The 17,023-nt window shown below is 46.3% G+C and overlaps 1 protein-coding gene across 5 annotated transcripts in view; it reads left to right on the top strand.

The window, feature by feature from the left end:
* MINDY4 (MINDY lysine 48 deubiquitinase 4) overlaps positions 1-17,023 on the top strand; it is a 116,461-nt gene that overhangs the window by 19,507 nt on the left and 79,931 nt on the right. For all 5 annotated transcript variants that reach the window (XM_004045263.5, XM_019031116.4, XM_063708443.1 and 2 more), the window contains exon 5: positions 289-698. In XM_004045263.5, the coding sequence (XP_004045311.3) occupies positions 289-698 (410 nt within the window). The remainder of the gene's footprint in view (positions 1-288; positions 699-17,023) is intronic.

Genomic DNA, 17,023 nt, shown 5'->3' on the forward strand with positions numbered 1-17,023 from the left:
CGATGGCTTCACCTGCTGCATGAACCTGCTCTCTGTAAGGGCTGCGAGACAAAGGCCCAGGCCTGCTCTGAGGTTCCAGCAGGCGGGGTGTGCATCACTGAAAGCCCAGAGGTGGGAGCATTTGAGTAGCTCCTTAAATAATAGGCAAGATTTTAAGGGAAAGAGTCCGAGGTGGGAAAAGACATTCCTGGGAGAGACATCACATCATGGGCAAATGCTTGAAGTGGGATCTTTGTTTTCCAGCTCCCCTCAAAGGGTCCTCACTGCTTTTGTCCTTACTCCCTTTAGGATTCTTTTCACAGACACTCTCTGAGACGGTCCTCACCGTCAAGCAGCTCCACCCAACCCCAAGAAGAGAGCCGGAAGGTCCCTGAGCTCTTTGTCTGCACCCAACAGGACATTCTGGCTTCGAGCAACAGCTCCCCCTCCAGGAACTCCCTGGGTCAGCTTAGTGAACTGACCGTAGAAAGGCAGAAAACCACTGCCAGCAGCCCTCCCCATCTGCCCAGCAAACGGCTGCCCCCACGGGACAGGGCCAGGCCGAGGGATCCCTCCGAGGACACCCCAGCAGTGGACAGCAGCACAGACATGGACAGGATGCCCTTGAAGCTCTACTTGCCTGGTGGTAATTCCAGGATGACCCAGGAGAGGCTGGAAAGAGCGTTCAAACGGCAGGGCAGCCAGCCCGTACCTGTCAGGTGAGTGTGCTATGCAAAGGTGACGGCTTTTCAAAAAGAAGCTCCACCTCTTACATGTTGTCTAGTCCCTAATGGCTCCGAAGGGAACTTCTTAGTCTCCTTGGTCTCAGAACAAGCCTGCGAAGTAACCGGCAAGGTAGAGTTTGTTATGGTCAACCAGGAAGAAAACTCAGCCAGAGCTCACATACCTGGAAAGCTGAAGAATGCTCTAGACAGGGGTGTCCACCCTTTTGGCTTCCCTGGGCCACATTGGAAGAACAATTGTCTTGTGCCACTCATAAAATATACTAACAATAGTTGATGAGCTAAAAAAAAATTGCAAAAAAACTTCAATGTTTTAAGAAAGTTTATGAATTTGTGTTGGGCTGCATTCAAAGCCATCCTGGGCTGCATGTGGGCTGCGGGTTGGACAAGCTTACTTTAGCAGATGGTCCCAAAACATACCTGCAGCAACATGGCCAGGCAGATGTGGCTAAGAGTTTCTTGTGGGAAGCCAGAGATACAGTGATGAATCAGCTCCCACAAGGCTCCCTTTGGGCATTATTTCTATTTTATTTTATTTTTCATCCTATCCTTCCTTTTATTCTTTACAATAAGCCTTAATGATTCCTACATTGATTGATTTTTGAATGTTAGGCCAACCTTACATCCTAAGAATAAATCCCACTTGGCTATGATATATTATCTTTTTATATATCACTGGATTTGACTTACTAATATTTCGTGTAGGGGTTTTGTGTATAGGTTTATGAAGAAGATTGGCTGGCAGATTTCCTTTCTTGCAACAGCTTTGTCAGATGCTGATACCTACATTATGCTAGAAGTGGTCCCTCTTTTTCTATCCCCTTGAAGAGTGAGTGTAAGATTGATGTGATTTCTTTCTTAAATATTTGGGAGAATTTACTGGAGAAATTTTCTGTGCATTAAGTTGAAAGGTTTTAAATTATGTGTTCAATTAAAAACTTTTTAATTCAAATTTCAACTTTCTTCTTGTGTAAGTTTTGGCAAGTTGTATTTTTTCAAAGAGTTTGGCCACTTTATATGTGTGTTTTAAATTTATTGGTATAAAATTATATAATTATATTATCCTCTTATTATCACTTTGAAGTTTGTGAGATCTGTAGTTATGTCTTTGTTTCATTCCTGTGATTGGTAATTTATGTTCTTTCTCTCTTAACTAGTCTCACTGGGAATTTATCATTTGTGTAATATACTCAAAGAAAACTTTTGGCTTTATGTTTGTTTTCTCTTTCATTGACCTCTGCTCTTATTTTTATTATTTTCTTCATTCTGTTCTCTCTTGAGTTTAATTTGCTATTATTTTCTAGTTTACTGATTCTCAGCCTTCTTCTTTTGTAATATGTTTTAAAGCTGCAAATTTCTCTGTAAGTAATGTTTTGTCTGTATTCCGTAAGTTAATATGTTACATATTCATATAACTTAGTTAATATATTTTCTAATTCCCATCATGGTTTCTTTTTTTTTTAACCCATGGGTTATTTAGGCATGTACTACTAATTTCATACATTTAGGGTTTTTTTTGTTTATATTTATATATATATTATATATATTGTTTATTTTTTGTTTATATAATTGTTTATGTATTATTCTTTATGATTGCAATCCTTTGATATTTGCTGAGATTTCCTTCTAGTATATAGTTAAAGCCTATCTCTGATAAACAGCATGTATTTGGAACTTTAAATCCAGTCGATAATTTTTTATTCTAGTTGGAATAATTATGGCATTTATATTTTCTTTTTACTCGAATAACTTCCTTTAGTATTTTTTTTTAGCAGGTATGTTAAATTTTTTTTTCTAGTTTTTATTTGGAAATGTCTTTGGTTTGCTTTTTTTTTTTGGAGACAGGGTCTCACTCTGTCACCTAGGATGGAGCACAGTGGCGCAATCACAACTCACTGCAGCCTTGACCTTCCACGCTCAGGCAATCCTCCCACCTTAGCTTCCTAAGTACGTGGGACCACAGATGCACTTATTTCCACACACCTGGCTAATATTTTGTATTTTTTGTAGAGACGGGGTTTTGTTATGTTGCCCAGGCTGGTTATGAACTCCTGGGCTCAAGCGAACCTCCCATCGTGGGCCCAGGGCAGGTATTCTCATATAATACATGGTGGGGAGGGGCTGCCTGTGGAAGAGCAGCCCACTTCTAAGAGGAAAAAGGGCAAAGCTGAGCCTAAATGCCTTTTATTTTTTATGGAATTTATCAGTCATATAATTCACACTTCCTCCCTTAGGGTGGAGTGATTAAAGAGGGGAAGAATGGCCAGGTGGGCCAGACCAGCAGAGCCTTCTTCAAACTTCTAGAAAACACTGGGAGTTGAGAAAAAGCATCCTTCAACCCAGCAGTTATTATCCCCATTTCACAGATGAGGAAACTGAGGCACAGAGAATCCAAGGAACCTGACAAGGTTCTGGGTGGGTGCAGATCCAAGGGCGCACAGACTGGCAAATGGAATATGGGCTGGATTTCAGCTCTCTCTCACTGCCTCAGCGAGGCGTCTTTGTGTAGTGCACATACTACACAACTCTACACAGTGCTCTTGATTTGAAACCAGGGCCAAAGTAATCCCAATGGTAAATATATCTGCATCCCCTGCCCTTCCCAACTCCCCTCCATCGGTGCCCCCTTCCCCTTGTTCTTTGTTTAATTCAGTTTGGTAAACATGGGTCTCAGTCCTAGTGTGTACCAGGTCCTGTGAGTTCCTCAAGGGGAGACACACATGTGCACATATAATTCTTCTAAAGCGTGGGAAAGTGCAGTGAGATGGCATCAGAGCTGGCCATATGCACAGAGCCAGCTCCACCGCTCTGTCCTAAGGAAGCTGGAGGAGAGGGAGCTACTTCGGGCCCTTTTTGGGCCTCCAAACATCAGGTTCAGAAAAATCCATGGAAGTCACACCTAGGGGCACAGGTGGGGTTAGGGGGCAGGTGGAGGATGCAACCTGCTGAGATGTTAGGGGGTGTGAGTATCTGTGCAGTCAGGCCCTCCTAACTCTGACACTCCTCAGATCTGACCCGGGGAGCTGAAGGGACTATTTTCTGGTTTATTTTTTGTTTTTCTTCTGTGCCCTTTGATATCAAGAGATGCTTGGAAAATATGTCACCTGGAGTCCCATTGTGGGGGTTGTGGCTGTTTGGGGCCACCTGTCACTTGTCGCTGGCTTGTCAGGGCTGCCCTTGTTGGGTTCCTTTCACCATCACTCAGAACCATGGGGACTCTGGCCCTGACTGGGCAGTCCTCTAACCCTCGCCTCTCTCTCCCTCTCGCTAGAGTGCTGTGTTGCGGGCAGGGGCCTTTCTCTACACATTTATGGCTCTTGCTGTCACCCACACACCTGACCTGAGTAGACTCTCAGGAAACTTCAGATGTAGTACGGAGCATGGGAGAGGAAATTTTTACTTACAACCCCCCAGGGCTAGGTCTTCCAAGCCTTTTGGCTCCTCAGGGGCACTTTGTGAAGGTGGGTTCTTTGGAGGCACCTCACTTGTGTTGCTCACAGCCCTCCATTGGGGTGTGCTGGCCTATGATTTGTCTGAGGGTACCTCAGAGTGAGTTTCTGGACCTGCAGATGGCCACATGGACACTCCTACAGTTGGCTTTCTGCAGATTAACTCAAAACACACCATGCTGGGCATCTAGCAATAGGTGTAGGCATAGGCTGCACAAGTTCCAGCCACTTAACTTGCTCAGTCAGTTTCAGAAACCTGGGTGTAACTGTGGTCATGAATTGAGAAGAGTTTTATCCTCCCTTAGGAATTCAACCCACAGCAGTTGCCACAGCACTGACATCTAAGGGTCAGGGCTGGTGAGCAAATGTATGCCCTGTCACATGGCTTCAACCATGGAGCCGTGGGATCCAGGGGTACCAAGACATGAAGGCCTATGGTATAAATGAGGGTGCTGAGGCCCAGAGAGGGGCACAGACCTCTCCAGGGTCACACAGGCCATCAGGATCAGGGACCAGATGACCTGACAGTATAGGCAAATAGAGGGGTGCATGTGTTTCCTGTTGCTGGTGTAGCATTACCATAAGCTTAGTGGCTTGAGGACAAACACAGATTGATGGTTCTGGAGGTCAGAGGTCTGAAGGATGTCTCACTGGTCTGCAATCCAGGTGTCAGCAGGCTGCATTCCTTCTGGAGCCTCTAGGGGAGAATCTGTTTCTTTGCCTTTTCCAGGTTTAAGAGGCCACCTGAATTCCTTGGCTCCCTTCCTTCACCTTTGAAGCCAGTGACATTGGCTGCATCCTGCTCAGGCTGCCTTCTTTCTGCTTTTCCCCTTCCTGCTCCCTCTTCTGCTTTTGAGGACCTTTGTGATTACCTTGGACCCACCTGGTTGATCCAGAACACTCAGCACATCTCAAGGTCAGCTGATCAGCAACCTTGATTTCATCTGCAATCTTAATCCCCCCTTGCCATGTAACCTAACACATTCAGGGGGTCTGGGATTAGGATGTGGACATAGTTGAGGGAGGGAGTCATTTTTATGCCTGCCACAGAGGGCAGCTGTTTGTTGGAGCACTGTACGTTTTTTTTTTTTTGTCTAACTACGGTTTTTAAAATATTCATCTACTCTCTCAATCTCCCTTCTGACCACTCTCAAAAGATTTTTTTGTGTTTTTCACATTTCCCCCTGTCTCACTGTCACATCTGTCTCTGTTTTATCTGGGCCTTGTGTGGAAAAGGCAACAGGAAACCCACAGCCATGCCATCCCCAGAAGCAGCAGGCTTAGGAGGAGAGGATGTCTAGCTTTGGGGCCTGCTGTGGCGGGTCCATGGAGCTTAGGGTCGTCATTAATTTCACGAAATGGATTTTGTCCTGGAGAAAGTGAGTATCTTCCCAGAATACAACCTTGAAGTATGATATAGTCCATGCAATTGAAGTCTAATTTAGACTTTTAAAAAAGGTTTTAAATTAAGCATTTTAAAAAGCAGGGTGGAATACATGCATCTTTAGGACTTGTTTACATTCTTAACTTCATAGACTGTCAGTGCTGGAAAGATCCTTAGAATCCAAACCCTTTATTTGGCAGGCGGGGAAAATAGAGCCCCAGAGAACAGAAAGGAAATGACTCACTTGAGCTTTTGCAGGTGTAGCAAAGTTTTTTTCATAAACTCTGTTTTCCCTTTGCAGTTAATGTTTAAACTTTCTTTTTAAATAGGCATGCTCCTCCTGTATTCACTTAAAGCCTCCATCACAGATGTCACTAACCAACATATGATGTCTTGCTCTTCATGTTACAGATCCTTTGGTTTTGGGTAGACTTGATTTCAGACTCTGAATTCCTGGAGTCGTACCCTCTAAAAAACAAAAAGACCCTGTCAATTCACAGACATACTCATTTATTCAGTTAATTTATTCAACAACTATTTAGCAAGGACCAGCAGTATGTTAAAGATGGCTTGTACTGGCTTCGAATGCTGATTTTTAGTGCCCCTTCTTAACTTTGCGTTCAGTGACATCACATTGGTAGCTTGGAATTGGTCATGGTTAGAATATTTATACCATGGAGATTGGCAAATGCAGCAAATCAAGGTCCCCATCCCTGGAGAGCCAGTTGTTAACATTTACCAGCACACCACCTGCGATGGCCTACTGTGTGCCAGACCCACTAGCCAGTCAGCTGTGAACAAAGCAGATTGAGTCCCTGCCCTCTTGGAGCTTCCACTTCCAGTGAGACGAGGCAGCCCACAATAACACCAAAACAAGGAAATATATAACATATCTGAGGATTACAAGTGCTAAGGGGAAAAATAAATCATGGAAGAGTGACAGGGAGCCCTGGGGACAGAGCTGCTATTTTATAAAGAGGTAGCCAGGAAAACCTACCGGAGAGGGTTACACTTGAGAGGAGGCCAGAAAGGAGACAGGGAACACGCACTTTGATATCTGGACATAAATGCCGAGAGCAGTTGTGCGCAGGCCCTGCAGTGGGAGCATGTTATTGATTGAGGCTGGACCACATGAGGGAGAGAGGAAAAAAAGCAAGAAAGGAAGCAAGGGCTTGGTCATGTGGGGCCTGGAAGCTGCTGAATGCATTGGCTTTTACTTTGGATACTCCTGTATCTAGGAGATATGGGAGCCTTTGGAGGTCGAGCAGAGACATGCTGTGATCTCACTTGTGTTTTAATAGGGTCCCTCTGGCTGCTGTGTTGAATAGATTCAAGTGTGGAAGGAGGAAGACAAGTGTGGAGGCAGGGAGACCAGTTAGGCAACTGCAGTAGTAGAAGAGAGCTGATGGTGGCTTGCATCAGGGAAATGGCAGTGAAGGTGGTGAGACATGGGCTAGAATATGCGTGTGTACATATATACAGATATACATCAGCAGGGCTACGTTCTGAGAAGTGCGTTTTCAGAAGCGCATCCAAATCTGTGGGCCCCTGGAGGCACTGAAGGACCTGGGAGAGTTTGGGGTGCACCTGTCTCTCTCGAGACTGCTGAAGTGGAAACATCATAGAGTGTACTTACACTGACCTGGATGGTGCAGCCTACTACACACCTAGGCTAAATGGCTTAGCCTGTTGCTCCTAGTATACACACCTGGACAGCATGTTGCTTTATTGAATGCTATAGGCAATTGTAACACAATGGGAAGTATTTGTTTATCTAAACACATCTAAATTTAGGAAAGGTACAGTAACAATATGATACTATAATCTTATGGAACCACTGTCATATATGTGGTCTGATATTGACCGAAACCACATATCTCATTGGGATTTGTGTATGGATTTGATGTGCTGTGTTAGAGAAAGAAAGGAGGCAAGGATAACTGCAAAGATTTTGCTGAACAACTGTAAGAGGGGGGTTGCCGTTCCCTGAAATGAAGACTGTGGGAGAAGCAGGTTTAGGTCATGGTCATTGGGCCATAATTTATACCTCTGGTCTGCATGTTACTTTCTTTTTTTTTTTTTTTTTTTTGAGACAGAGTCTCGCTCTGTCACCCAGGCTGGAGTGCAGTGGCGTGATCTTGGCTCACTGCAAGCTCCGCCTCCTGGGTTCACGCCATTCTCCTGCCTCAGCCTCCCGAGTAGCTGGGACTGCAGTCGCCCGCCACCACGCCTGGCTAATTTTTTTTGCATTTTTAGTAGAGACTGGGTTTCACCATGTCAGCCAGGATGGTCTCAATCTCTTGACCTTGTGATCCGCCCGCCTCGGCCTCCCAAAGTGCTGGGATTACAGGCATGAGCCACTGCGCCCAGCCCTGCATGTTACTTTCTATCAGGCCAGTGGTGTTTCTTTGTGAACTGGCCTTCCTGTGGCCTTAGTTCAGGGTCCATGTGCTTGCAGTCCACACATGTGAGCAGTGAGCTGTCCTGTTACTGTTGTGCTGTGACATTTCTCCTCTGGCACTGGGGTTTTATTGAAGCTGTTAAGAGGCTTCCACACCAGGACTATTACTAGAGCCCAAGTTAGTAGGATTGCTCACAGCTACTGTCTGAGGACAGTAAAAGCAAGTCCCCATCTTGCCTTTATGTCATGCACTTCTTTGTCTTGTGCTTGTAGGTTGCAGTCTGCTGAGCAGACCTCCAGGCCTCTCTGGGCCTCTGTGCTCCTGTCTGTAAATGAAGGGGTCGGATGGGCTGCTCTGTAATGGCTCCCCACTTCTACCCTCTACACATGCCTAGACCAGACTCCTGACTTCTTTTGTAATCTCTGAATCACCTTGATTCAGTTGACCTCTAAGGCTCATCTTATGTAAATAATGAGCCTGTAAACCAGGGTCCTGTGACTTTGGAGTCCTTCCTAGACTGTGGGCTCCTCTGAGCACCTATGGGTATATAGTAAATGGATTTAGGACACAGCAACCTGGAATCACTCCCAGCCCTGAGTATGAGCATCTGTCACTGGAGGCCTGTTCCAGGCTGTTCCTGGCTGCAGCATTTTGAGCTGAAGGCAGGCTGACTAGGGCAAGGTTAAATTCCACCATCCCTAACCCCTTTGCCTATTACTTGTTGAGTGGTTTCTCAGGTTAGGTTCCTAAGAACAATGGTTCTTAAACTGTGACCTCTGGACTGGCAGCATCTGCATCATCTGGGAACTTGTTAGAAACAGCTTGTCTGACCCACTGAGTCAGAAGTTTGGGGGTGGAGCCCAGGAATCTGGGTTTTAACAAGCTTTTTTGGTGATGTCATGCGTGTCAAGCTTTGGGAAGCAATGCCCTAGGGGCCAAGCCTGAGTCAGATTCCAGTACATGTAATTTATTGGGGGCATGCTCTCAGGAGGAAGTGGGGTGAGGAAAGTGGAACTGGGCAGGGGAAGGAGCTCAGCAAAGGTGTGAGGGCTAAGGGCTCAGGCTGATCCCCTGGGGAGATGTGGAGCATGAATTGACTCAGAGTTAGTCCCATGTTTAAGCAAGGGAGTGAGCTTTTGTGCCCCTCTTAGTCATTGGTTGTGGGCTGCCCATCCTGGAGTGGGGCGGGCAGTGTGCAGCCTCCTAGATGAGTTTGGCAAAGGACAATTCTCCAGAAAAGGATGCAGCTGTGAACCCTTAGCAGCTGGGAAGTATTTACCTGTCTGAGGCAGCTGGGCGGGACACCTGTGGCCTCCATGTCAGTTCTCATGGCTCCTTCTGCATTCACCCAACCCCTAGGTATTACAGTAAAGATAAACTGCAAAGCCTGTCCCTGGATATCACCTTAGGGTGCATTGGATGCCCTGGTGAGGTGGGCCAAGCAGGGATCTTTTACAGGTTAGGATACAGACTCCAGAAGGGGAGACTGAAACGAAACTGTTTCCAGGCTCAGACAGCCTTTCCCATCATGACATCTGCAGCCCTCTGCAAGAGCATCATATTGCTCATTACTGGCTTTGTGGCTGGGTCACGTCCTTTTGTCTTAATGAGTTGAGAGGTGTCATAGCTCAGGTAGGCACTGGGGATGCCAATGCATGATATGGTTCCCTGCCTCCAGAAGCCCAGGGTGCACTGGGATGCCCTGTGTAATTGGGTGCTAAATTGTGGCCCTCACAAAGGAGTGGAAGTTCAGGGAGCAGTTAAGGGACGCCATTGAGGGGGCAGGAGGGCCCTGGGCTTGGAGAGGCAGTGTTTAATGCAAAAGACTTCCTGGTAAACCAGTAACATTGGAGAAGGAATGGCTGTACTTTTAATTCACAGATCCAGGGGAAGATTAACCTGCCTTGTTCTGCTGTGGGTCTCTGCAGCCTTGATACAGCCAAGGCCCCAAAGCCTCAGTGTTTCTGCCTTTGCATTGAAACACTCCTCTGACATTGGGGATGCCTGGCAGTTTTTCAGGTTTTGCAGAAGAATGGACAGTAGATGGCAGCAGATCTTCATCAATCCTCCCAACCCCAGCGATTTAGTCTCGTTGCCCTTGTTGCATAATTTAATTCAGTGGACACTTACCAGGCTCTACCAGACCTTTCTTAAGCAGTCCAGGGGGAGAGAGACAAGTGCATCCCAAACTCTCCCAGGTCCTCTAGTGCCTCTGGAGGCCCCCAGATCTGGAGTGAAAGCCACGGGCGCACAGATGCCTCTCTGTGTCCTGAGGGGGAATGAATTGTGCCAGCCGGGACTTGGAGGAGGCTTCACAGAGGATATGGCATTTGCGGTTCATTGACTGTTCCCTGCTTCTGAGCATCCCAGCTCTGAAAACATCTGCACCTCATGGGATGAGTAATGGGGAGAATTTTCATTTTAATTTGTCTTTATGCATTATTTGGACTTCACATCAGACTATTAAGGTTCAAAATCTGACTCTTGAGACACACAATACCTAGTTCCTTTCTAGCATGCCGGTCATCCTATGTGGATAGTGGCCTGCTTGGGCTCTTGCACTGGTTCAGCCTCACCTTCTTAACCTGTTCTGGGGACCTCTCTTCTGTGGTGGATACAGCTGTCCTCCACACCTGCCATTGATGCCTGATGCTCAGCCACTTCTCCCCACTTCTCAGCCTGTTGATCACATTTTACCCTATACATGTGCCCCCAGTCCACAGTGGAACACCATTTCTCTCTCCTGATTGCTGGCCTCCTGAAAGTAGGCACAGGAGATTAAACATGAGAAACAGCTCCAGTGCATGTTACAGGCCACTGTGAGCCCTCCAAAAATGGGGTTGATGACCCCTAAACCTTGTGTGGTTATTATAACCCCAAGGTACCTTCAGTTCCATGGTTTCCAAGTCTCTGACCTGATGCATCTGTCAGAGGAAAGAGATTTCCCTTGACTCAGATTTCCTTTGAGATCCAGAAAGTGCAGCTAAAGAAGTGAGAGAGTGGCCACACATCTCCCTGGAAGGGAAAATGAGTGATCTTATATTGTCCGTCTGTGGACATCAGCATGGCAGCTCTGAGATCTCCCTTGGACCACACCTGGGCCCTTGCCAGCTCCATCCTAGGTTCTGAGTCCTGGGATACAGGCTGGGAAGATGTTCCATGCAGGAGAAGTGGCAGCTGTTAGATGGAAGGAAGTTGTTGAGGCTCTGAGATAATATTTGGGAGATGAGTGTGAGAGAGTAGGAGTGGTATTATGGAGAATCTTTCCTGTATTCCTTTTTTTCTCACTCCAAGATGCTTTTGTGCTGCTCTGTTAGCTATGTTCCAGCAGTTCCTGGCTACCACAACCCCAAATAAAGGCCCACATAGAGGTTAATAGGACCTGGACAAGGCTGAGTGAGGTGAAGCATCCAGGATGCAAAATGTAAGGAGCTGCTCACTCTCACAGTTGTTCAGCTGCAGTCTGGACACCTGCATGAACCTGAGAGGGAAGGTATCTTAAAATTTTGCACCTTAGGCTTCTTGATTATCTCACCCTAATCCTATCCTGGTTAGCAGAGTCTGGCTGCTTTCTTTCGTTCCCTCAGTATCTTGGACAACCCTCAGTATAGAACAATGATTTGATAACTCATATTTATATTCATGAACTTTTTGAGGCCTGGAATGGGGCCTTATTTCTCTGTCTTTACTTAGCCATGTCTCTGGACCTGGCAATAATAAGTGCCAAGCAAATGAGAGAGTGCACTTAGCAAGGAGAATGGAAGGGAAAGTTATGCTAATCTGTCTGGGATAGTATCATGAAACTTAAAAGTGGTAAGTCTTTCATATAATTGAAACAATTTGAACTTTAGTTTGCCTGTTGGCATTCATTAATTTACTCAGTAATTTTTTTGTTCATACAAAACTAGTTACATGACTGCCTGATCACCCAACAATCTATCTAGCAAACCAAACAACTAACCAGCCATCTGACCACTCAACCAACCAACCATCCCAACCGACCAACCAAACCAACCAACCAACCCAACCAACCATCCAACCATCCATTCATCCAACAAACCATTCCACCCATCCAATCATCTCACCCACCCAACCAACCAACCTAACCAACACAACCAACCAACCATCTAGTCAGCCAACAAACTATCCAAACATCCATTCCATCCAACCAACCAACCAACCCACCCAATCAAACCAGCCAACTCACTGTCCCAACTGTGATGCCCCATCTTTAAGTCGTCTGGAATGTTGCCTTCTTCAAGAAGCCTTTCCTGATCTCTTCACTGTACCTATACTTGGACATGATCTGTTTCTCAGACCTCTCATGGCACATGTCACGCTGGAGAGAGTTGACAGCTACTTTGTTCCTCCTGCTGGACTGTCAGCTGCTTGAGTATAGGGGTGACTTGTCTGTGTCCCTACCTTTTTGAGTTTTGCTCAGAATTATTCCAATAAATAAGAATTGAGATGGATTCTTGACTTTGCTTGGAATTTGGGAAGGGAGAATGAAGTATGAGGTCTTTCCTTAACTCAAGAAGTTCATAGAAGAGCAGAATTAGTGACTTAGCACACAGAAAAAGTCAACTAAAAATAGCAGGCAGATCTGTTTCAGGGTCAGATGGATGGTGCTAATTGAGATGCCATAGGAGCTTAGAGGAGAGGGAGGGGGTTTTCTGGATGAAGCAGGGCTAAGCTGAGCCTTGAAGGCTGAGTGGGTTTGAATAACCCAGTTTTGTGTGGCAGGGGGCAGTCTTATTCTTCAGGCCTTATTGCTGTGCCTGGAACGTATTCATCACTCTTCTCTGCCTTGCTCTAAGCCTGAGGTTTTGTTTTTGGGGTAGGGGGGAAAGTTTGCTGGTATCCCTGGGGTCTCATTCCTAAAGACTGAAGCAGCTCTCTTGTTCTTCCCCAGCGTGTTTTTCTACGGCCTGCATTGGGTTTTGCTGCATTTGCAGACATTTTTGGATAATGTACACTTATGGTGGGTCATGGAGAAAACCTAAGCTCATAGCTCCACCTAAGGATCATGGCATTTATTTAGGGAAAAGATAGGCATCCTTGTTCCTACCCTGTGATAGGCTGGATGCCTTGGGGCCTGACATAGAGAGAGCCAAAGTCGTTCCTTTGCCAAATCCCATTCAGTCCTGCTGGAGTACTGGGTGTATGCCTTCCCTCATGACTCTTGGGCTGGTTTTCTCAAATGGTGGCTGAGGGATGGAATTCTGCTGTGACTGTCAGAGCTGGTGTCTCCATTTCGGAAAGATGGCCCCTGATGCTGAGTTATGTTAGGGGCATATTGGGCAGAGTTCCTCAAATCACAAAGATGATCTGCCAGGGCAGCTTCCTGTATGGCTAGATTCCATGTGTGTGCCTCATTCCAGAAAATTCTACTTTGTTTTCTCTACTCATTCCACAAGAAGTTAGTAAAGCCATGGGATTTCTTTCATTTCCTGTTGAGGCCAGTTTTGTGGTCATAGGTCCCTCAGAAGTGGGGCCTTTTCCCAATAAAGTAAACAGTTTTTGATCTCAATCTAAATACATGGTATTTAATTTTATTCAACAAAGCATTTATAGAGTGCCTCTTGCTTGTTCGAATGGTGTTGGGGAGAGAAATGCTGAAGATGAGGTTCCTGCTCCCAAGAGGCTGAGACATCCCGACAAATATGTACTACAGGATTAAGAAAAAGATGGGTGTGATAAGGGATCTGGCAGAGTTCCACAGAGATAGAGTCTGGATAGTTTCAGGGATAATTATGCTGTCGATATCTGTTGAGTCCTCACTATCTGACTGGCCCTCTTATAGGAGCTTTGGATGTATTACTTCGTTTAATCCTGACAGCAACTTTACATATTTACAAGTGGGGAAACTGAGGCACAAAATGACCAAGCAGTCTGAGTTCATGCAGGTTTTCTGGCTCTTGGGGCCTTAGTCTTAATCATTATCCTTGGCCCTGACCTGGGGGAAGAGGACTGTTGAGAGCTGGCATTAGCAAGGACATAGAGGGCAGGTCTGGCATTTCAGAGAGTGGAAGAATCCCAAGCCCAGGGGATGCTGTGAGCAAAGAGGTGGGCAAGTTGGTGTAGCTGGAGCCCAGGGGATGTGTGAGTGGTGGGAAGAGGGTAGACTGCAGGCCTGACAGGTGCCCCAAGAGCCAGACCTTCTTCTCTAGGCAATAGAGAGGGATAGAAAGTTCTCTTGTGTTTTGGGTTCTGTTGTTTTTTAACCAGGAAGATGTGCCGCAAGGTGAGTCTAGGGGTGCAGCAGGTCTGAGCAAGGTGACTGGCAGCAGGGCCCCTGCCAGGAAGGCAAGTGGGCTCTGGCCTGGATGTGCCAGAGGGGTGAGGAGCCAGGGAGCTGAGGAGGAGAATCCAGAGGACGAGGCAGTCAAGGAGGACTGTGGGCCTGGAGGAAGGGGAGGCTGGGCAGGCAGTTAGCAGGAGTAGGGGCACCTGAAGGGGAGGTGCTGCTTGAGTCAGGAAGAAGATGAGTTGTTTCTGGATATGTCCAGTGGAGCTTTTGTTTCCACAGTCAAGAGTGGGGTAGAAACGCAGATCCCAGGGAATGTTGGGAGGAGCTGGCATGGGCTGAAAGCTGAATTCCTTGGAGGGTGGACATTGCCAAGGTCAGTATCTTGCAGTGGAGACCACGTGCTTGGTGTGGGGCAGGGCAAGAAAAGGGAGTGGTCAGAGCAGAGCCCCACCCAAGGCAAGGGAAGAGCCAGTCTCCTGGAGGCAGGAGGTTGCATTTTCGGACCCTTAGGAGAGGTTGGGAGGTCACTGGGCCTGGTGATGGCAGTTCCCAGGTGGCTTTGGAGAGAGCACCTTGAGCAAAGTGCTCGGGGGCAGAAAGTCAACTGTCGTGTATTGAGGAATGGGAGGAGATGAGGACATGTGTGGAGAGCCTTTGTGAAAGAAGTTTAGAGATGAAGGGTACACAGGGACAGGGTGGCAGCTCAAGAAAGAAGAAGGTTAAGGAATAGGGCCGTTTATTCAGGACAAGAGAGATGTGTGCATGTTTGTGAGCCATGTTTGCACCAGCAGCAGAGACAAGAAATTCACCATTCACAGAGGCAGGGTGCACGTGCTTGGGTGGGGCCCGGAAGGGGACAGTGCTGACAATACCAGAGTCATTTTCTGTTACGCTCAGTAACGATAATTGATGTCTGTAATGATGGGCCCAGGGCATTACAAGTTCCTGAAGTGCCTTTTAAATCTCTAATGAAAGAGTCAATTCTACTCAGCAGAGTTGTTGAGTTACTTGAAATTTATTCCAGTTAAGCAAAGCTTTGTTAAGTTGTTGAGATCTGCTATTTGGGAAACATTGCATTGTATTGTATTCTGAGACTTTGAAACTTGGCTTGCCATCTTTCACATATTTAGTAACTTGGCATGGTGAGGTTGAAAGGGCCCCGCTTTAGAATTGAACAGATTTGGGTGCAAATCCTAGCTCTGCCATATACTAACAGGGCAAAGGCAAAAACTTTTTAGCCTGTTTTAACTTTTTTAGGATTGTCATAAGGAATAAGTAGAATAAAATATATCAAATATTTGGCCCACAATGGTTATTTTAATAAATATTAGCTTCCCCCCACTCTAGCTATTTGGTTAGCCAAAACACCCATTTAAAAAAAAAACAGATGGATATATTCCTGAATAGATGGGGATTTTGTGGGAAGGGTGGAAAGTGAGGTTGGAGTCAGATTATGGAAGATTGTGATGGTCAAAAGAGAGATGTTCAGGTTAGTTGTGAGAGCCATGGCCAAGGGCTCCTGTGCCCTTGGGCATGTCTTTCCCCTGGGGTCAGGCATATAGCAGGCTTTTGGAAAAGTTTGTGGATTGAATGAATTTGCCTGCCTTGAGGCATTTCCTTCTTTTTTTATTGAAGGCTAGGGGAAGGTGGGTCTGTTTGAAAGCTCTGGAGGGTGAGGCAGATGTGTCTTCCTACCCTCTTCTCTTCTAGAAGGTTTTCCCAGGTCAGGTCTGGACAATGGGCTGGCACAATTGGCTCCACTTGCCTAGGCCCATGTGGCTGTGGTCCTCCATGTCCCTGCTTCTGCCTTGAGCCCAGGGTTTCACTCAATTGTTTGAAGGGTCAAGATGCATGGAAAGTCTAAGGGAGGACAGTGGCATTTCTATAACTGATGTTGCTTCCTTTGGTCCCAGTGTCACTTTGTTTAGCCTTTCTTCTTTAAATAAAATTTCTTTTGAATGAGAAGAAAAGGAAATCATGTAAACTGAAAAAGTCCCAGATGGAAACCGAGACCAAGTACTTTGCCACCATCTGAGGATTAGAGGCTGTTTGGCAAGGCTGAGAGCCACGTCCATTATTTCATGTCCACCTCCTCATGGAGCAATGGCACACTGAGTGGCCGTATTCCAGAAGCTGCTGTATGGAGGGCAAATGATCTTATAAGGGCATTTTGACAGGTATCTGGGAATCAACCCCTGGATCTGCCAAAGAAACCCATCCACACAGAATTCTCCCACCCATAGTCTCCCTCTGCCCCTGCTCAGCTCCCTAACAGATCTCAAGTCACTTTGTAGCCTTGACATGGAAGATCAGATATCTTTAAAATTCAACACACTCCTAGGAGTATATTAAAAGAAGAAAAGAGAAGTTGAAAGTATCCATTTTAGATTTAAAAAAAAAAAAGCCGGTCTGGTCTAAGGGAGGAGACCACCACTCATGTTGTCTTATGCCCAATTTCTGCCTCCAAAGAAAGAAGAAGTAAAAACTAAAAGGCAGAAATGAAATCCACAGGCAGACAGCCTGGTGCCACACCCTGGCTCTGGTAGTTAAAGATCGACCCCTGACCTAATCAGTTATGTTATCTATACATTACAGACATTGTATAGAAAAGCACTGTGAAAATCCCTGTCCTGTTCTGTTCCGTTCTAATTACTGGTATATGCAGCCCCCAGTCACATACCCCTTGCTTGCTCAATCGATCACAACCCTCTCATGCGGACTCCCTTAGAGTTGTGAGCCCTTAAAAGGGACAGGAATTGCTCACTCGGGGAGCTCAGTTGTTGGAGACGTGAGTCTTGCCAAAGCTCCTGGCCGAA

This window comes from Gorilla gorilla, chromosome 6 (assembly GCF_029281585.2).
Source record: "Gorilla gorilla gorilla isolate KB3781 chromosome 6, NHGRI_mGorGor1-v2.1_pri, whole genome shotgun sequence".
NCBI classification, from domain to species: domain Eukaryota; kingdom Metazoa; phylum Chordata; class Mammalia; order Primates; family Hominidae; genus Gorilla; species Gorilla gorilla.